General features: G+C 53.6%; 2 protein-coding genes across 2 annotated transcripts in view; one reads left to right on the forward strand and one right to left on the reverse strand.

Annotated features, from left to right (window-relative positions):
- The window catches only part of NTN1 (netrin 1), a 49870-nt gene extending 43851 nt beyond the window's left edge, over nt 1–6019 (forward strand). The window contains exons 5-6 of the mRNA XM_048965155.1: nt 926–1000; nt 3550–6019. Of these exons, the coding sequence (XP_048821112.1) occupies nt 926–1000; nt 3550–3878 (404 nt within the window). The 3' untranslated portion in view covers nt 3879–6019. The remainder of the gene's footprint in view (nt 1–925; nt 1001–3549) is intronic.
- Nucleotides 6020–6873: 854 nt separating this feature from the next.
- STX8 (syntaxin 8) overlaps nt 6874–22145 on the reverse strand; it is a 78636-nt gene continuing 63364 nt past the window's right edge. Inside the window, exon 8 of the mRNA XM_048965161.1 lies at nt 6874–7494. Within this exon, the coding sequence (XP_048821118.1) occupies nt 7427–7494 (68 nt within the window). The 3' untranslated portion in view covers nt 6874–7426. The remainder of the gene's footprint in view (nt 7495–22145) is intronic.

A 22145-nucleotide genomic window follows, 5' to 3' on the forward strand; every position in this document is an offset into this window, starting at 1 on the left:
CCATCCCATATCCATCCCATATCCATCCCACATCCATCCTACATCCATCCCACATCCATCCCATATCCATCCCATATCCATCCCACATCCATCCTACATCCATCCCACATCCATCCTACATCCATCCTACATCCATCCCATATCCATCCCATATCCATCCCATATCCATCCCACATCCATCCTACATCCATCCCACATCCATCCTACATCCATCCCACATCCATCCCATATCCATCCCATATCCATCCCACATCCATCCCACATCCATCTCATATCCAACCCACATCCATCCCACATCCATCTCATACCCAACCTACATCCATCCCATATCCATCCCATATCCATCCCATATCCAACCTACATCCATCCCACATCCATCCCATCTCCAACCTACATCCATCCCACATCCTCCCACATCCATCCCACATCCATCCCACATCCATCCCATATCCATCCCATATCCAACCCACATCCATCCCACATCCATCTCATATCCAACCTACATCCATCCCATACCCATCCAGCCCCATTGCTGTAGGGTTCAGCCCTGCACTGTACTTCCCTGCAGCATTCAGCCTCTCACTCTCAACTCCAGCTCTGCAACCAAAAATGAAGTGTGTTTACAAAACCGAATGGAATACAGCTTTGCAGCCCCCACCTCTGACTCTGCTCACCTCCATGGAGCGCCAGTTCCTTCCCCAACCCCACTGCCGGGCTGACCCCACGGGGTCGGGGTAACAGTGGGGCTCTGTGGGGTGAGAACGGGGCTGTGGGGCACTGTGGGAGGGGTCTCTGTGCCCTAGGAGAGACAGAACTGCTGACAGCCCCCGGCCCCACAGAGGGGTGTCTGGGTACACCCCCCCACAGCTTCTCCTCGTGTTCCAGCTCATTAATGGTGTTTCCCTGCCCCCCCTCTGCCCCACAGACTGTGACTCGTATTGCAAAGCCTCCAAGGGGAAGCTGAAGATTAACATGAAGAAGTACTGCAAGAAGGACTACGGTGAGTGCAGCCACCCCAAACCTGGCAGTGCTGTGCTGTAGGGTGAGGGGCAGACAGTGCTGCAGGGCGGGCAGTGCTGTGGGATGGGGTGTTATGGGATAAGAGATGCTATGGGACAAGAGATGCTACGGGTAAGTGATGCTGTGGGATATAAGATGTTATGGAATAAGAGAGATTATGGGGTTAGAGATGTTATGGGTTAAGGGATGCCGTGGAATAAGTGATGTTGTGGGATAGGAGATGCTATGGGATATGAGATGCTATGGGAGAAGTGATGCTGTGGGAGAGGTGATGCTCTGTGATATAAGATATTATGGAATAAGAGATGTTATGGGATAAGAGACGCTGTGGGATAAGTGATGTTATGGGATAAGGGGTGCTATTGGAGAAGAGATGCTATGGGAGGAGTGATGCTGAGGAATAAGAGAGGCTGTGGGAGAAGTGATGCTGTGGGATGGGATAGCAGTGCTGCAGGGTAGATGATGCTGTGGGATGAGTGCCGCTGTGGGGGAGGCAACGCCAAGGGACGAGCGATGCTGCAGAGTCAGCAGTGCTTTGGGATGAGGAATGCTTTGGGATCAGCAATGCTCTGGGACAGCAGTGCTTTGGGATGGGGGAAGAGCGAGGCTGTGGGACCGGCAATGGGGCGCTCAGTGCTGGGACAGCTCTCACTTCCCACAGAGCTGGGAGCGAAGAAAGGGCTGCAAAGTTGCACGGGGGATAATGCAGCCCCTCTGAGTGACACCGCGGTGGGATGCCAATTAGGAGACTCTTTTCCTCATCGCTCCATGGCATCGCTACACTGAATGTCCTAAAAGGCCCTAATTAGCTGAACGGAGCTCCTGCTCCCGCGGGCTCCGCTGGCTGCTATCACCCCACACTCCTCAATGGGGCCTTTGAGCTGGCCGCCCCATTCACGGGCTGAAAGGGGACGTTGGCCCCGATTCATTGCCCTATCTCTCTGCTTTGGGTACTGTTGCGGTGGGTTTTCCTTTGGATAAATTGGGCTCTTTCCCACAAGATGGGTTCAGTGCAAATATTTGCAGTACAGCGGTGATGGGGCGGGAGGGGGGAGGGGGCAGGGGGGGGGTCCCATAGTGCTGTGCCCACTGCCCCACTGCTGCACTGCGGGGAGAGCCCCAGCAGAGGTGTGGGGCTGGATGGCCTCGTGCCCCACTGGGATTAAGGGCTGTAAATCCCCCATATTGAGGCAGTAGGAAACTGGAGAGGCAAAGCTCAGCGCCTTTGCCAAATACGTTTAAAAAAAATAATAATAAAAAGGGAAAAAAAAAAAAAAGAAAGAAAAAAAATCCCATATGAACATTTTGCTCCAGCGGGGGAGGATGCAGTGCTTTCCATTCCCAGAGTGTCATCACTGCAGTCCCAAAGGCTCTGCCCTGTATCCTCTGTGTGCGGGACGCAGTGGGGCTGAGCATGGGGAGCTGGGGGGTGGAGCATGAGATTCTGTGGGGCTGCATATGAGATGGAGTGGGGGCTGCAGATGGGATGCATTGAATCTCCATGTGGGATGCAGTGGGGCTGAGTGTGGGATACAGTGGGGACGAGCACAGGATGCAGTGGGGCTGACATGGGATGCTGTGGGGCTGACATGGGATGCTGTGGGGCTGAGCATGGGATGCTGTTGGGCTGCACGTGGGATGCAATAGGGCTGAGCATGAGATGCAGTGGGGCTGAGCGTGGGATGCAGTGGGGATGCTTATGGGCTGCGGTGGGGTTGAGTATGGGATGCACTGGGGCTGCATATGGGATGCAATGGGGCTGAGCATAGGATGCTCTGGGTCTCCGTGTGGGATGCAATGGGGCTGCATATGGAATTCATCACAGCTGTGGCAGTGCCAACAGTGCCTCAGCTTCACTCCCTCCACCCCACGGATAGAGGCAGCACACAGCCATCCCCAGCAGCTCTCCCCACACCGTGGGTCAGCATGGGGTGCCCTGCGAGCTCCTCCCAGTTCCTTCCCACTCACTCTCTCCATGCTGTCAGCGTGGAGCCGGGCAGGTCAAAGGTTTGAGCTCTTTTGGAAAGATTTGTTTCCAAAAACTAAAAGTTGGCCGATGCTCACATTTTGTTACCTTCACACCAGGCTGGGAAATACACGGTCAGAGCTTCGGCTGTTTGTTTAATTCTTCTTCTCCCTTTTTTCTTTATTTTTTTTTAATGAAAGCAGCTGGTGTGCATGCCGTGCTCGGCAGGAAAAGTACTGACACTGTGCGGGGTGGGGGCGTGCAGTGTGCAGCGGAGGGCTGTGCAGTGCAGGGTTGGGGGTGTGCAGTGTGGGACGGAGGGCTGTGCAGTACAGGGTGCGTGGTGTGCAGTGCAGGATGGAGAGCTGCAGTGGAAGGTGGAGGGGTGTGCAGTTCAGGGTGGGGAGTGTGCAGTGTGGGGCGCAGGGCTGCGCAGTGCGGGGTGGGGGGCTGCAGTGAGCAATGGAGGGCTGTGCAGTGTGTGTGGGGGGTGAGGCTGAGCTCGCTCTCCTCTCTGCAGCCCACACGTAACAGCCTTTCTCCTCTCCCTCCTTCTTTTCCAGCTGTGCAGATCCACATCCTGAAAGCGGAAAAAAATGCCGACTGGTGGAAGTTCACCGTCAACATCATCTCCGTCTACAAACAGGGCAGCAACCGGCTGCGGCGTGGGGATCAGACCCTGTGGGTGCACGCCAAGGACATCGCCTGCAAGTGCCCCAAGGTGAAACCCATGAAGAAGTACCTCCTGCTGGGCAGCACCGAGGACTCTCCAGACCAGAGCGGCATCATCGCGGACAAGAGCAGCCTGGTGATCCAATGGCGGGACACGTGGGCACGGCGGCTGCGGAAGTTCCAGCAGCGGGAGAAGAAGGGGAAATGTAGGAAGGCGTAGGGAGGAGCGGTGATGGACTGAGCGCTGCTGGGTGCGGGCGGGGGGTGGGCATGGGGGGCTCACGGTGTCTTGTATGGAGGGATGAAGCGGGGGGAAAAAAAACACGTGAAACCCAACGATGGAACTGCAGATGTGGTGATAAAAGCGCCGGGCGGAGAGGGGGTGCGGAGTGGTGGTGGGGGAGGGGGACAGGGGTACCCAGGGACACCAAGATGGCACCAAAAGGACAGCTGGGTGGCACTGAGCTGACACTGAAAGGACAGCACTGCGCTGCTGCTGGGCACCAACCCGCACCGAACCGACACTGATGGCACCGGAGTGGCTCAGAACTGACTTGGAGCAAACTGGCACCAAACTGACACCCGACATCAAACCCACAGCAAACCAACACTGAACCAGCACCAAAATGACACCAAATAAATACTGAGACAACAGTGAACCAATCCCTGCCACCAAACCATCACCAAACTGCCATCGCTGCACCCACACCGAGGCAGCCAGGAGCACAGCGGCGGTGCTGGAGGAGCCCTCCCCAGAACTTGGACCCCAACTTACAGCAGCAGCCCAATACAGAGCTGGCACAGCCATCCTGGGCCCCTCAGTGCTGCGGTGCTCACAGTGGGGCCAGGGCAGGACAAGGTGCATACTGCACTCCCACCCCATGGAAACACCCAACCGTGGCTGCCTCAAGAATTGCCCCAGGATAGCAAACAGCCTCCAGACGAAGGCTGGGTGCCACGGCACTGCTCAGCCCTGTGCTCAGCCCCAGGGCACAGCAGGGGCTCCTGGGGTCCCCCAGTCCAGGGCTGCGAGGGCAGTGTGATACCTGGGGGGGAAGCAAACATTCAGTCGCTACGCAAAGCAAAACCTCCCCGCTCTTTTTCCTTTCAGGAAACTTGGAAACATCCATTTTATGACATTTTCCAGCGGTTTTTGCCTTGTTTTATAGCAATCGACAATATTTATGTAATGACATAAACCACCATAAAGCGAGGCAGCCATGTAAATAGGTGCAAAGCAGAGGGCTCCAGGGCAGCAGCCGCCATGGAGGGAGGGAGGAAGAGAGGGAGGGAGCTCTGCAGAACCCCCAGTCCCATAGGAAGGGCTCTGGGGGAAAAGCAGCCTCCAAACCCGGCTCTGCTCATCCCCTCTCCCAGCACAGAGCTGGATCCCCCCAGCGCAGAGCCCAACATGAGGCAGCAGCCATGCGTCCAAGGGAACTGCGGCCACCAAGAATCCGTCCCCAGGCTCCTTCCTGCCCTGCACAGCATGAAGGTGAGCACAGGGGATGTGGGGATGCTCACAGTGTGTGCCCTGTGCCCCCGAGAGCCTTCCTCGGCTCCCAGCACAGCCCCAGCGCTCCCAGCTCTGCTCCACCACCAGCCAGCTCCCATACAGACACCAGGCCTTGGTGCCCCTGGGGTTCCAGCCCCATCCATGGCTCTGTAAGCACGACTAGGGGAGCAGCTGGTGCCACTGGTACAACTGGTGCCCTCGGTGACCTTGGTGACGTTTGGTGACTGGTGTCACCGGTGCCACTGGTACAACTGCTCCTCTCGGTGACTTTGATGCAGCTGGTGCAACAGGTGCCACTGTTGCCGTTTGTGCCACTGGTGTCACTGGTACAACTGGTGCCCTTGGTGACCTTGGTGCAGCTGGTGCTACCGGTGCCACTGGTACAATTCACGCTTTCGGTGCCTTTGGTGCAAACGGTGCCACGGCTGCCACTGGTGCTCATCTCTTGGGCCGTCCCAGCACTGGGTGTCCATGGGTGCAGCCCTTCCCCACACCCCCAGGATCAGCCCAGGGGACCCCGCAGCCATCACCCAGCGAGGCAGATCTTCACCCCCAACCATCACCCCCACGGGCAGAGCTGCGCCGTGTCACCGCCACGCATCAATCGCACGCTCGTCCCGTGAGCCCAGCGCCCCTTGGGGCACCATCCCACAGTGCTGGGACCCCGCTGGGAGCTGGGGACGACCAGGGGGGACGTGACAGAGGTTGGGATGGGGCCGAGGAGCAGCACAAATGCCCACACCGCCACCGCTCCGTCCCCTCCATTGCATCCGTCCCCACGCAGCCGCCTCCCCTCGGTCCCGGAGCTGTCGCAAACCTGTGTTCATTTTTATGGTTTTGATTATTTCTGTTAATATCTTGAACTGTAAATGTTGTTTAGTTACGACCATCGCATACGGCTTTGGGCAATGTTTCTTTACGATGCATACTAATATATTATGGTTATTATATATGAATATATTTAATGACACGTGGAAAAAAAAAAAAGTTGTGGATTTTCTTCTTGTTTTGCCGAGTTACTGTTGGTTTTGGGGGGTTTTTTTGGTTCCGTTTTTCGGTTTATTTTTTCCTCTCGGTTCGTTTCATTAGATTGGCTGTAACTGAACCCAAAGGAGCTTGTAACTGCCCAGCACCCACTGCTAGAACTAAAGTCAGAAACACATCGAATAAACTCTTGTAAACCGTCACGGTGTGCACGGAGCTCTGCTTCCCATCACCCCCAGGGTATGGGGACGCCTCTGGGTGCCAACCCGCAGCTGGGATGGGGCTCAGGAGAGCCCCACGATGCTCCCCATCCCTGCAGGGGGGGGGATTTCAGCCCTAGAGGGAAAAAAAACCCCAAGCAAACGGTGCTGCAAACGGTGCTGCAGTCGGCTGTGGGGTCAGCCCGTGTGACCCATGCTCTCGGTGCCTCCATTGATTTATTCATTCCAAAACATCACGGAGGGCAGAAATCTCAGATCTTTACTGCGGGGACAAATGGTTCGGTGGGTTCCTTTCTCCACCCCCCCCCATCCTGAGCTCTCAGTGCGGTGTGAAGCGGCAAATGGGCTCCTGGGCCCCGCAGCCACAGCAACGAGATGCCAGATGTCAGCAGAAGGTAAAGCTGGGAGGCAGCAGAGCCCCTCCCCAAAGTCAGCTCCTGGGTGCTGTGTGCCAGGGGTGCTGGCGAGCACTCCGGCAGCAGGCAGACAAGTCGTATAGAAACAGACCGGCTTTTATTCTGTAGTTATTGCTTGCTCTACCAAGTCAGAAATCAAATTGGCAACGATAACAAAATAACAATTGGTTTTCTTTTTTTTTTTGGCCACGAATGAGTGTTCAGTATCACTTTTCTGTCATTTTTAATAAGTCATCCTTCCCTTCAGTTTAAAATTATAAAAGGAGGAGGCAGATCTCAGCCCCAGGATGGGAGCAGGGATACCAGCACACGTCCCAGGGCACGGCACAACAGGGCGGCTGTGCTTTAAGCACACTGTGCACCCAGGGGCCCCCCGTACCCAGCAGCAGCAGCAGGCAGGGAGCACATCGTGGCTCTTGTGGTGGAGCTGCTCTGGGACGTGCAGCCACTGCACGGCTGCGTCCTCCCCATCCAGGCAGGGAGAGAATCCTCAGCCGTGCGCCGAGCGGAGGGACGGCGTCTGCTGGACACGGCTTCATGGTGACGCTGCAGGGCTCCTGGGAAGCACAGCAGGGCTCTGTGCAGCACAGGGCTCTCTGTGGAGCTCAGCTGCAGCTCCATCGGGCCCCCCCTACTTCGTCGGCCAGACAGCGACCACAGCGATGGCAATCAGCAGCAGCACGATCACCACCAGCATTCCTGGAAGAGAGGAGACGAGGCGGTAAGGTTCGCTGCCTTCATCTTTTACAATTGGTCTTTTGCAATGACAGCCCCCACCTCCCCCCCAGCGCCCGCTGCCCCCCCAGGCACATCTCCATTCCCGCAGCGCTGTGAGCCCCCCAGTCTCGTTGCTCTTCTCTCACCGACCCCTCAAATTAATTTTTAGCTGTGCCTGCGGAGTATCTTCCTGCTCTGACATCTGCCTCACAACGATTACAGGGGATACGTTCAGCTCGTTGCGAGAGCTGCTCTGGAATCCCTCTGTCCCGTCCCGCCGGGGGAAAGGATTATTGGGGAGGAAACCCAAATTGCATCAGGAAATTGTTTCCAACGCAAACTACTCCCACTTCCAGAGAACTCTGCCGAGTGTGAGCAGAGCTCCCAGCGCCGATCCTGCCTTTGGGAAATGAACGTGGTGGTGTGCACAGCAGAGCTCTGCCCCACGGTGCAGCCACTGCCCCACATCCCTGAGCCCACGGATGGGCAGAAGCGCTGCCTTGGAGGGCCGGGCTGCACGCACAGCCCCACACCGGGCCCTCCAGCAGTGGGACCTGGGTCGGGGTCTGCCCTCAGCCCTCCCAGCAGAGCTGTGGGAACACACTGGGGCTCCAAGAGCGGAAAAAAAACGTCCCCGCTCTCAGTCGGTGAGCAGATGACGATTACTCAACCACTTACAATATTTACAAGTCCAGCTCATGGCAATTAAAAAAGGATGTATTAAAATAAACTCCTCTTTCCAAGCTGGAAAAGGATATTAGAGACGGCTCTTTGTCAATAGTGTCATGTTTTCTGTGCAGGAACCATCTCAGCGCCAGGCCCGACGTGTTTTTCCAGCACTGCTCCTCCTGCTCCGCTCAGCCCAATTCGGATCTGCTTTGCCCCCCAGGCTGTGCTCACAACGCTCAGCACCACACATCCGCTCTGCGTGCAGATCTGCACCGGGGGGAGGCAGTTCAGAGGGTGCAAATCTTTTGCACGGTTTCAGTGCGATGGAGTTTATGGACTTCAGCAATTAAGAGACGAGCGAGATCGGTTTCTTGGAACACGCTCTGTAGGTGTGAGCTATTAACGATACTGAGTTAATGGGGCGTAATTATTCCTTGACAGCTCCCAACAAGGGCACGTAAACACAGCAGCGCTGCGCAGCGGGGAAGGTTGGGGACACACAGGCTGAGGCTGATGGGCAGCAGGGGGAAGCTGCAGAGCGTGCAGGGCAGCGGCAGCGGAAGGCAACATTCTGCATTTACTCTCAGAAGAGATGGTTATTAAAACCCAGAGCCCCAGAAGCAGGGTGTGAGGATTTGCTCCCATAGGACGTAGAGGGGATGGCAAGACGCAGCAATCAGCTGGCACCCAGAGCCCGGGGCAGGAGGTGTGTGCTGTGGGTAAGCTGAGCTCCCTGCCGGTGCCCTTTGGTGGCAGCGCCAGCAACGGCCGGAGCCCAGCTCTGATTTCTGCTCCTCAGCACACGGCTGATGCTGATGCCTTCACAGCCCACTGTTGCTCATGCCAGCTTTGTGACAAGGCAGTATTTACCGTGAAATATCCATTACTGTGCTCAGTGTAACTCCTGGGAATCCGAGCGTGTTTAGGATCTGGCCGGGACCCAAGTGCCTTTTGAAAAGGCAGGCAGGAACTCTGTCATAAATACATCTTGTTTTGACACCTCCCTCCTGAATGTGTGTCAAAGGATCTCTGGTCCACCTCTGTCAGCCCACTGATTTCCTATGAGCACAGTCCTGCAGCCATGGGACCACAGCCGCCGAGGCTGAACGCGCCATCCCTCCATGGGGGCTCAAGGAACCCGACAGCAGTGGGGTTGGAAGGCACCTTATTGATGCACCCCCAGCTCAGGCTGCCCAGGGCCATCACTGCCCACCTCCAGCTGTGGGCAGCAGTGCTGGGCTCTCTGGGTGCAGCCCAATGGCACTGGCAAGCACTGGGAGAAGGTCCAAAATAATTTTGCAGTGCCCTAGGAGAAATGATGAAAGCAAGTGCCAGGGTGAGTTTGCCTGCGATAGCTGAGCAAGGAAATCTCTTCCAGTCCTCGCTGCAGTGGATAGGCCTGATAAATAGGAGAAGTAAATCCGAGCGCATGCAGAGGGACAGCTTCTCCTTCCATGGAGGATTCCACTGTTCAATTCAGTGCAGTGCCATCCTCAGCACTGGTGTCTTTTATAGATAGTATAAAAATAATAAATAGCATGCTAGGACTTTAAAAAGCCTCGTATAGCATTACATTATCTGGAAAAAGCCGCTTGTTTTGTGCCAAGAAAGCTCTATTCCCACCAAACTGTCTCTCCAGAAGTTTATGAACAAGTCTTCTTTTATACCAGACACGGAGCGCTAACTTATAAACACATAATGGCTGTTTTATGGGGCGGGAGGGAAGCAGGGAGAGGACGGAGCTGCAACCAGAGGCTGGGCTGCTTTCTTTATGGACGTTCTAACCTCACAGTGTTAAAAAAAAGAAAAGCCAACACCTTTATCTACTTTCTCAGCGAGTTAATTTGCTGCCCAATTCCCGGCCCCAACCTGTCAGGGCAGCACAGCCCCACTCCTGCCCCTGCTGTGCTCATCCAGCACCCAGCACACCCGTCCTGCCGCCCTTCGCCTTCCCTAAAAGAAGCCACTTTCTCCCCCCAAAGCTATAAAGCCTGACATCCTCCTGCCTTCAAGTGAGACAGGGCATGCAATTTGTATTGCATTAAGAACCACTTTAGCACAAATCCCACGCTATTAAGCCGGCTTGTATGTAAATACACTCCCCGATCCCTACACCTGCATCACTGCAGCCGTCTCCCTGGAGGCCCTGCTCTTTATTAGCTCTGTGACAGCCAAACCTGTGCTGGGGCTGTGCAAAGCGCCGTGGCTGTGTGCTGTCCCACGCCTGTCCACCGGGGAGTCCAGCATTATTGCTTCTGACCTCCCTTGGTCAGCCCAGAAATTCAACACTGCACTCGTACCTCTCAGCTCTGACATGGAAATCATTGGCAGCGCTCACACAAATCAAGACCAGGCTCCGAGAAGGGTTATTAAAGGCTCCAACGCCCATGTGTTTCATTGGGTCTGAGGGAAAAAAGGAGACACTGCTCATGAAAGCTAAGCTCTTTGGAAACAACAACTATTGCATTATTAATTCCTTGTTTGGAAGAGAGACAGAGCTAGGTCATTCCTGTGTAGGACAAAAAGCTCGGGAGTTATCCTGCACTCAGTTACCCATGCAACGCTAGGTGAAACGTGTGAACAGAACCAAATGCACAGGCGTTGCTCCAGGCAGGAACTCCTGGGCCACGGTGGTTCCCATATCCCCTTCAGGGGAGGTTCAGGCTGGATATTTGGAAAATGTTCTTCTCCCAAAGAGTGGTGATGCAGTGGCACAGCTGCCCATGGAGGCGGTGGGATCACTGTGCCTGGGGTGTCCGGAACAGTGGAGATGTGGCACTGGAGGATGTGGACAGTGGGCACGGTGAGCTGGGTTGGGGTGACCTTAAGGGCCATTTCCAACCTCACTGACTGCTATTCTATGCTATGACAAGCTGCATTTTGCTGCCGTGCTCCTCTCTCTGCAGTGTGATGCTGTTAGCATGAGCCTTCCATCGGGTCGCAATGCACTGACAGCAGCACTGCGGGCAAATGACAGCAGGGCAGAAACAAATGGCAAAGCTGGTTTCAGAAGAGAAGCAAAGTGGGTTTAAATCCAAAACTGTTGCTCTTCAGTGATCAAATGACCCCCAGTGTTCAGGTCCCAAACCACATGCACAGCCCAACAGAACGGCAGGAGGTGAGAGAAGCGTTTCCCTTAACCCATTATTGTTAGACCTCAATTTGCTTCTCTTCTAATCTATTTTTCAAATTACAAACTCATGCCAGATAGCGCATTGAACCACTTCCAAGAGCACTTGCAGGGAAATCCCACATTCTTTCAAGAAAGCGATGCATATTTTGTACAAACCCAACCTCAAATGAGCTGCCACGGCCAGAGGAGCTGAGTGCAGCCCTCCCACCAGTGGGCTTCCACCACTTCTCACATCTCCAGCACAGCCACTGCTCACTCTGCACCAAGGGAATCTGTGCTTCTGGCACTCCTTGATGCCTGCAATCCAAAGCTCGAGGTGCCACGTAAATGCAAACACGGTGATGCCTCTACAGGTCTCCCTAAGATACAGTTCATCCACCTCCTGTGTCAAGGGGAGACACAGACGAAAGCAGGCACGGCTGAGGAAGGTTTCTGGTGGAGCTGAGGTCTGCTGAGACAATTTCCCTTCCACGGTGCAGAACTGCAGCTCAGAGAGAGGTGTAGCATCTGTTTGTGTTTGAAGACAGGTCGAGGGCACAGCAAGAGCAGGACTGTGGTAACACGGCCCTCTAGGGAGCTGGGTGAACTGTGAGCTGTCACACAGGGCTACGAGGGGCAGACAGTGCCACGTACATTTGATACAGCATTACTGAGTCACAGAGCACTGAAACAACTCACACACATCCAAGCGACGCCTTCTGCAAACTCTTCTGATGACTTGCAAATAAAACCACTTACTGCAGTCCTCAGCGCACAAAGAGCGGACGCAAATCCAGCAAGAGGGAAAAGCTGAAAGTTCACAAACCATGCCCAGCAAACACCAACAATTTAAGCCCACCGTTCCACGCAGGAGCCCCTAGCTGGTGCCTTCCCTGATACCATCTATTTTACTTCCAGTCAAACCTGGCAGCTTCCACTGAGCTCTGCCCGATGCTTTTGGTGATGTGTGCAGGGGAAGCACAGGCTGCACACAGGCAGCCCGACGCAGGACATCACCCAGACCCCAGCATGCACGAAGCTGGAAACGTGCTCATGTTTTTTTCCTTTTGCTCTTGCTCGAGTGACTTCACAGACTTTCCTTGCCTGTCCTCACACTATTATCAAACTATTTCCAAACCCAAAGGTCATCGGCAGACACGGTTACTGGATTTTTTTGCATGTAGCTTATTTTTCTTCCTTTTTCTTAAAATTAAATAAGCACGCACACTTTCCAACTTTCCCTTCTCCAAGCTCTCTAGCATCCTTTCCCTTACATAAGCAATGCCAAGAAACAAGATCAGTCAAGAACTGGGCTGCATTTCTGAACAACTGTGTTACAGTTTGGAACGGGACTTGTGAAAGTCTGAAAACCAGCAGCATGCACTAAGCCTTCCCAGAAGAAAGGAAACAAAACAAGCCCGGGAGAGACCCTACAAATCCCTGCCTTTAGACCCGGCTCACTCAAGTGAGTCCAACCAATACACAGGTGGCACTGAACTCTTCTTTTCCAGCATACATATGCAAAAACCAGCAGGGAATCATGAAATAGTTGGGTTGGAAGGCTGTTTGGGTCGGGTTGGAAGGGACCTTGGTTGGGTTGGGTTGGGTTGGGTTGGAAGGGACTTAGGTTGCATTGGGTTGGGGTGGGTTGGAAGGGACCTTGGTTGTGTTGGGTTGGAAGGGGCTGAGTACCTTCCCCCAGCTCAGGCTGCCCAGGGCCCATCCATGGCCTCAGGCACCTTCAGGGATGGGGCACCCACAGCTCTAGGCAGCAGTGCCAGGGTCTCACTGCTTTTTAAGTGAAGAATTTCCACTCCACATCCAACCTAAATCTCCCCTCATTTAGCTAAAAATCTTTCCCCAACCTTTACCAATCTGCACAGGCAGCAGGGCCAGGATGGGTTACATCCCAGAGTCGCAGCTCCTCCTCAAATCCATCCATCCTTTGCTCCTTCCCCAGCAGCCTGCACACTGGCACAGGGCTGCAGCCCAGCTGGCAGCCCCCAATGGATCCCAAAAGGAACCGCCACCCCAAGCCGCTACCTGGGGCAGCGCTATGCAGGGCCACGACAGATGATCCCAGTGGGGGGCTGTTGTTCCTCCAGTAAAAACAAATGGGAAAAAAAGTAAATAAAATGAAAGGATTGCTCTGCTGGCCTGGCACAGAAGGGACATCTGCCTGTGTCCATCTGCCGCTGCGCTGACACCCCGGCTTTGTTTTTGGTAGGGTCAGTTTTCTGCCATTATAGCTCCCTGAACCGGCCCACCAGGATGCTGTGCCAGCACAAGGAAAGAGATGGGAGCGTGGGGAGAGGGAGCAGGTAGCCCCAGATCTGCTCAGACACATCAGTAAATCGCCCCATAAGGCTCTTAAATCACTTGAGGAGGTATTATCTTTTGCCTCCTCCTTTGTTTTTCACTCCACCAAATGCTGGGGTTACTGGGTGAGATGGATGTATTATAGTGCCAGAGTGCTTCTGAAATGTTTAAAGCATCGACAACCAGCGTTATGCCTGAAGGCAACAGTAAAATAAGTAAAATAAAGAAATCACAGCTCAAGGCAGTCCAATGGAAGGAATAAGCTGCAGAAACAGAACTGCAGCTTTGCTGCTCTATCTGAACCTGCGAGAGGAACTTTACCAGCAAGGCGCTGACCAAGGAGGGTGAGTTATAGCACAAAACCATCATGTACTGTTCACACCAAGTCATTTCAGGTCAGATTAAGTGTTGTTGAAGCCTGGTCCATGTGTCTTTTATTTTAAAAAGTGCCCTACTTGCTCAGGAATTGTAAGAACTCCCGAAAATGGGATGCTGGCTCCTAAGTCACTTGGATGCTGAACTGCGTGGTCAGAAGGGCTGAGATTTACATACAAATTGCAAAGCTTCTAAATGGCTTCCTCAGAGCAAGAAACGGGGGTGGAAAAGAGAGAATATTTAATGATTAGTTCCTTATGGGCACGACATTCTTGAAGCATATTTCTTGCAGTCCCTGGAACACTCCTGCATTCTTGATTGCAAAATGGCAATAAGTGATTTCCTTTAAAAGCCTTGTCTTTTATTGGAATACTAAAAATACCCCAGCAGCCCCACTCCACACCACTCTCTCTCTTTCCTGGACAGGCACCATCAACCCTGATGTATTCTATTTTGAAGAAGGCAATAAACATTTCAGCATGGTCTGTTCAATCCCACTTCATAATAGATCCTGCATTTCCAGTGGAGCCCCTAGTAGCACCATAAATCATCTTTACACAGACTTAAGTCTGAGAAACTCTAGCTCAAAGGCAGCATGGATTTTTTTTTTTCTTTAAAATAATAAAAATTACAAATGGGTACAAAAGAGTCAAGAATGAAATGAGTGCCAGCCTTACACATGAACCCGCCAGGATGCCCCCATCACACACAGCTGCTGCCGTGGTTGACGAACCTGCACTGTGCAGCTTTGCTCCAGCCCATTCACTTGATGTAAACCTACCTGGAAAGATGATGCTTTGTGGGGTGAGGCTCGGAAAGAATTCCCCCTGCATCCACGACATCTGAACAAACACGGGTTTCAAACTGGGGATAACTCTGGCTGCTGCTTATTTATAAAGCTGCAGATGAAGACTGATTGCATGCAATGTCTGAACAGGTTACACACATCCACCTCTCTTTTTTACTTTTTCATTCCACATTGACCTAAAGTCTGAACTGTTCTTCTGACTGCTTCGCTCGTTGTGTCTGCCTCCATTTGCTTCAGGCCTTGGAGAAGAACCTCAAAGAGGAACCTTCAGGTACACGACTACCACACTTTTATGTTCTCGGCTTAGGCCAAGAGCTTCTCCAGTAACAGCAGAGTGCCATGAGCTCAAGAATTAAGGCCAGCTAAGTGCAGGATGCTACCAGCCTTCCTCAGCATCAAAGTCTGATGTAGTCGAGAGCCAGAAGAGACGGAACTCAGAGTGATGGCACAGGCTGCAAACATAAATCAAGAGCGGATGATGAAAACTGCTTCGCAAGTATTAATCTGTCCACCAGGAGCTTGGTTACACAAGGCGAATCCAGCACTTGAACAGCAAGATCTGGTCAATCCAAAGAGAAGACAGTAAGTCCTAAATCATAAAACCTTCAAGAGGAAAGGCACCATTGGTTTCCAGTGCAACCCAATGCTCAAAGTACAGTCAACATCAACTTGGAGCAAGCTGCTCACGGCTTTGATAATACAAGGCTGGCAAACCCCTAAGAATGCTCCTGGCTCCCTCTGGATGAAGCCAAAGCAGCAGATATGCTTGGCTCTGCTCTGAGAAAGGTACTCACTGAGCCATCAAAACCACTTCAGGAAGAACGGCATGGCAGGGACATCCCCAAAGGGCAGTGCTGCAGTGGGCAAGAGCTGAGCGTCTCAAATGCAGCGCTGAAAAAAGGCCAAGAACCTCCAACACCTTTCAGCCCGGAATGTGAAACCACAGCACAGGAGGAAAACGTGCCTGGCTCTTCCCTTGGGCTGGGGGCCGAGGGGGACCCTGTATTGGGAACTGGGTGCTGGCCACCTTCCCCTGCCCAGCACGTCCCCCATGCAAGGACAGCCCCAGGGCAGCCTGCCATCTAGCCATGGGGACACAGCCTGACTTCTTGCCCCCCATGCTGCTCACTTTTGCTCATCCACCTGCTGCTGGTGCTGGCCACAGAGCAGCACAGTCATTAAAGTAAGTTACAGCCATCAAGAGGAGGAGTATGAGACAGGCCATAGCTCCCCACACTCGTTCCATGCTGCAGCATGTGCTGGTGATGGGGCAGGCACAGAGCAATGCCTGTGTCACCACGGGACCGTGACACAGAGGCGCACTGTGAGCTCAGCGGAGAGGGGCTGACCCCAGCGGTCACGGAACCCCCCACTGCCACTCTCGAGCTACCTTGGCAGGTAAGGCAGCAGGCTCCCTCTGCTCCTGGCACGGCGGCCCTCCAGGGGATGCCAGTGCCCCAGATCTCACCCCAGCGCCCATCTGGGCATTTCTCCACAGAGAGAATTCCTTCACGGTTGCTGACGGTGCTTCCAACACCCGACGCCGCGTTATTTGGATCGTTTGTGCCACCACCGGCCATTGCTGCAATGCAGCCCACCTTCGGCATCGCAGCTGTGCCGGTGTCTTTCCAACCCATCCCTGTCCCCAGTGTCACCTACATGGTGCCTCAGGCCTCTGTCTGGCCTGGGATACCAGGCGTCCAGGGACAGGGAGTGCAGCTCCCAGCTGGGGGGCTGCCTCTAATGGTGGGTCAGTTCCCAGCTGTGGGGATGCCCCAATTTGTGGGTCAGCTGCCATCTGGGGGGATGCCCCTAAACGTTGGTCAGCTGCCACATGGGGGGATGCCCACAGTTGTGGGTCAGCTGCTACCTGGGGGGATGCCCACAGTTGTAGGTCAGCTGCCACCTGGGGGGCAGCAGTTGCCCCTGGTCATGCGCATACCTGGTGAGATGCAGCGAGGTATGCCTGCCCCCAGTGCCCCTGCCCACCGCCGGGATCATCCCCTGGTGGCAGGGACACAGCAGCCCCAGAAGCTGACGGGGCTGCAGCCTGGGGCTGCGTTCCATCGGGAGCCCCCGCAGCCCGCAGGCAGCTGCCTGCTGCAGGGCCCCAACCGCCCCGGCTCTTCAACTGTTCTCCAAGGACCTCCGGTGTGCCCACGTCCAACCGAGGCTCCGCTCACCTGCAGCAGCACAGCGCTGGAATCAGGTGGTGAGTTTGGGGGCTGCAGAGCGGGCGGCAGGCTGTCCGCACCGGGTGGCTGTGGGAAAGATGGCATTGCCTCACTGGGGGTGTTCTTGCTTTTCCAGCAGCGACGAGCTCAGACATCCAGGAGGACATCACTGCCATCAATGACGTCCTGACCTGGATGAACAACGGTGAGTTTGGGGGCAGCAGAGCTGGCGGGGGGGGCGTTTGCACCAAGCAGGTGTGGGAAAGCTGGCGTTACCCCCGTGGCGGTTTTCTTCCTCTTCCAGAAGTGGCACCCAAAACAGAGGTCCCAGAGGATGTCCCGGATGACATGCTGGACATGGATGAGCTCCTGACTTGGATGAACAACGGTGAGATTGGGGGCAGCAGAGCTGGCGGGGGTTGTCTGCACTCAGTGGGTGTGGGAAAGCTGGCGTTACCCCCGCGGGGATTTTCTTCTGTTTCCAGAAGCAGCATCCAACACAGAGATCCAGAACAACATCCTGGACATGGATGACCTGCTCACATGGCTAAACACCGGTGAGTGTGGGGGCTGCAGAGCTGGCGGGGGGGGGGTGTCTGCACTGAGTGCCTGTGGGAAGGCTGTCCTCATCCTTCTGGGGGTGTTCTTGCTTTTTCAGAAGTGGCGAGTCCTCAGGAGGTCCCCCAGCAGAACCAGGACCCTGCTGATATCGAAATAAGGGGGACCGAAGGAACTGACATTGGAGCAGAGACAAGACTTAACAGTGAGCTGCTGCCTGAACTGGACAGCCAGGAAAGGGAAGAGCTGCTGTGGTGGATCGATGCCACACAGCCACCGAGCCCAGACATCCCAAGCAGCAGAAAAACACCACCATTCATCACAGAGCTCCCTGACTTTCCCTGGGCCATTAGGGAGCGAAATGGAGAGGCAAAGGCAGAGGCCTGGATCAGCAGCGACCTGTTGTGCACACATCCATCGTGCTGCAGGCAGCCCTCCGGGCCTCTGCCCTGCACGCCTTTCCTACCACCCTGCAGCACATCACCAGAGCTGCCTGTGCCGACCCCCCTGGATGTCCCAGCACCTCCTTCACCCAGCACAGCACGTCTGATGGAGGAGGTGCAGCAGAAGCAGCCCCGGGTGCTTCTCACCCGCCTGGCACTGCCACCCGGCTGCACGTCCTGCCATGTGCCAGGCAACCACCACCAGGGTGGCACCAAGCCGGCCAAGAGCCCAGCGCCCACCTGCACCACCAGCAGGCACCAGCGGCGCACTGGCAGCGGCCCAGCCAAGAAGAGGAAGCTGCCGCACGGCCAGGACGCTCCAGGGCAGAAACGGCGGCGCAAGGCGAAGCTGGGTGGGCTCGGCACAAACGGGAGCATCTGCAGAAGCCGGACAACATGGTGCAGCAGGAGGCAACCAATGGCCAACAGTTCAGGCTACCTGTAGCCCAGGGCTCCTCGCTGGCCCTGCGGCACACAGAGCAGCAGCAGCAGTGCTCCAGGGGCACCAGCACCGGCCCCAGCCCTACCTCTCCAAACCTGGGCTGTCCACTAACAACACCTTGGACTGGGACAACGTGGGACTCTATTAGATTTCATTATGTTATGATCATTATGTTATTCCATCATTTCATTATGTCATTATGTTATTCCATCTTCAATTCCATTAAATAACATCAAATCACTCAATGTTTCGTATTCACTTTGCTACATCTCTGCCTGCAGACGTTCATGCAGCCCCAAAGCCCCCCAGACCCCACACCCATCTCCAGGGATGGTGGCGTGGTTGCAGCGAGCCGAGAGCTGCAGCTCCTCCCGCACCTCCTCACTGATGTTCTCCATCACCATCGTGCTGCCTCTGCCCCCATCACCTTCTTTTGTGCCTGGGGAAGGAATTGGCCACGTACTGAGCATCGGCTTTCAGCCTTTCAGCCTGGCTCCTTCATCTTCGGAGAAGATTCGTAGATGAGACTGCACTGATTTTAAAGTCAACAGCAATTTTTCCAAAAGAAAATGTTTTGCTCCAGTTTCTGCAGAAATGCATCAGCCTGCATGCAGAAACCTTGACACAGAGCCTCCTTATTAACACCACTTATAGCTGCTAATGACTGTAAGAGCCTCCTCAAAGGGCCAAGGGAAACAGGCTGAGTGAAGCAGCCTCTGTCAAACCAGGAGCCAACAACTACAGAGCCATGATAAGAAATTAAAGCTGAGTTGTATAATAGCTTTGAGAAGTTTGTGGTAAATGGAGCCTGAAGAGCAGAGGGCTGATAGAACACCACCATTTGGAAGCAACGTGAAAGTTTCATGTCAGTGAAGGAAGGAATTCAATCTGCGCTGAATTCTTGAAATCATTTAGATGCTAAATGAAGTTCCTCCTCCAAAAAAAGAAAGGAAGGCATTTCTTAAAGCCCACACACAGATCTGTGACTGCTGCATGCTAGGGTATGACATAAAACTATTTTGGTTTTGGAAGGCTGCACTGAATCCTGTGTCAGCGTGGCTGGTTTCCTTCATTTCATATTTTGAATTTATCCCAGCGTAGCACACGAGGTTGTCTTTCATTTTGTGAAAACCACAAAGGAAGGGGGAAAATCCCAATATCACTTCATCTCAGTTCGTTCCCAAAACATGAGGAGTTTGTAAGCTCTCCCTCTCCCTGCCCTGCCCACCGGGGAATGGCAGCAGGACCCAAGAGCACCTGCACAAAGCAAGATGGTTTTCTCCTGATGTTCCGCATCATTTGTTGCTGTTGAAGAATGATTCCCTTTCAGAGCTCCTTAAGCTACTGCTGGATGCAGAAAAGAAAAGAACAGGTTTGAGTGAGGACTGTGCCCCTGTTACCAAACCATCAGCAGGGACAAAAAAATGTCCTGATTTACTAATGACTGCTTCTCCTTAGGACTGATCCGCTCAGCCCGGTGATCCCCTCACACTTGGAGGTGGGAGAAGAAGCACGTGCTGCAGAGGGGCCCATAAATTGCTGCGGTCATTTGTCTGAGCCCACTGCCCCACAGAGGGACGCTCCAGATGCTTTTGCAATAGTGCTGCTTTGATAGCATTACCAGCAGTGTCCCTTATTAATCATGTTGCCACTAAACGTCCCTCTGGAGCATTTGCTGATGCTGAGCTTTTCCAAACCATTCCAGTTTCCTCTGAATTTTGGGAAAGCTCAGTGAAGATGTCTGCAATGAAAGCAAACCTTACAACCAGGGAAAGGAGGGAAACAAACTCACCTCTAACCACGACTTGTCCTTTCCAAGGAGAGTGATTGGCTTTAGGGGAGGCACATTAAAAACAGAGAAGACTTATCCTTCTATTTCTTAGCACAGCGATGTTTTGGTGCAAGGTGATCCTAATACAACCTAAGAGATCCTAATACAACCTAGCAGTGAATGCTGCTGATGGGACGCCCCTATTTGCTCTCCGTATGGAGGCTTGGATGCTGTAAATGTTTTCTTGCTGGCGTTCGTGGCTTTTTCTTTTTGCATCGTCCATTGGAGTTTTAAGGACTTTGAAGGAGATTTTCAGCATGGTCCACTGCCAAGAGCCATCTCCCAGCTAGCTGCCTCGCTTATAAGTCAGTAGCTGACATTACAACAGCAGATTCTATCTGCAAATCCAATAATCCTCCAACTACCAAACATCGCTTTCCCCTGAGATTACTTTTGATGGGGAAGAACATCCTTTGCGAGGCAAAACATTTTATTTAGCATTTTAGCTAACAAAACACATGGTGCTGCTACAGCCCTCCCCGCAAAATCCATTTTCCAGCTCCACTCCTCGCTCAGCCCGCCTGCAAACATGGGAAGCCATTAACACAAGCTGCCACAATTAACTCCCAGCATCTTCTTCACGCCTCAGACAATCCCGAGCTGCTTGTCATGCAAACAACCTGTGAGATTCATTCTCCTTGCAGGGAAAGGAGGACTAAATTACGGAGTTAAGTAGATTACTGGGGAAGGAGTCACACTCTGCAGCCTTATGAGATGATTAGACCCTGGGAAATCCATACACCAAATCCCCAGGTCCCCACAGTGCACATTCATTACCAGATTCTGGATAAACCGCAATCAAGAACCTTCCCCTGGCAGCACTGAGTGAATACTCACAAAGTTCCAATGAACTTTCATAGAGCCGTCCCCAAAAAAGGAGATTATACTGAAGATTTTAGAGGAAAAGAATCTCACGGCTGCATTGTGAGACGCCTGTTCCTCTTCCCAGCCTTTGTGCAGCAGTGCTACCAGTGCTGCCATCAGCACTGATGCTAAAGAAGCACCGCCGTCGCCCTGTGGGTGCGTGAGCAGCGCTGCCAGCATCAGGACCCAGAGCCTACAGAGGGCTGTTTGCAAATAAGACAGAGAGAAGCAGTTATCTGCCATGTGCATTCAATAAATCTGGTCTAACACAACTTTCCCAATCCAAAAGAGAGAAAAAAAAATATGATTTGTGGCAAGAAGGCCAGCTGTTCCAACAGCGATGGGGAGCATGAGAGACAGGCGGGGAGCTGCAGGAACAAGCTCCCAGCGAAGGCCCGTTTGCCCCATGGTAGAGGGGTGACCCCATCTCAGGACTCTCCCAGGAATACGTGGACTGACATTAGGGAAACCCATTGCCCCAGTGGTGGCACAAACGGGCAGCATTTGCCCCCTGCTAACATCTTGCAATGAGTACTGGCTGCAGCAGCAGTCTGGGGAGAGGCTGTTCCACACATGTTCCAGACTTCACTTTACAACACACTTCATTTTCTTTTTAAAAGACTCCTATGCAGCATTATTCAGCAACCCTCCATTATCTGAAGAATTACAAATTCCCCATTTGCTCGATCTATATAAAGCAAAGGGCGTAACCCCATCAAGCGCTCGAAGGTGAGAGTTTGCTGCAAGCTCTCCCTCCCACCTGGGGTATTTTTACCAAAGCCACATCTTTAAAAATAGCTCTCAGAGAAAGTCTCTTATGCAAGAAGTTAGTTCAGGACTGCTGAAGTGCAGGCTGCCTCTATCCACAGAAACTCCACCACAAGGACTATTGCCTGCCCTGGGAGCTCAGCAGAGGCGCTGAGAATGGGAAGAAGAAGTCAGCAAAGTGGATCCAGCAGACAGCCATGAAGGGGTCTCATCTGATGGATGGTATGTAATGCCCAGGTGGGGACAGCAGCACTGCACCCATTAGGCGGC

This window comes from Lagopus muta, chromosome 18 (genome assembly GCF_023343835.1).
Source record: "Lagopus muta isolate bLagMut1 chromosome 18, bLagMut1 primary, whole genome shotgun sequence".
Taxonomy (NCBI): Eukaryota; Metazoa; Chordata; class Aves; order Galliformes; family Phasianidae; genus Lagopus; species Lagopus muta.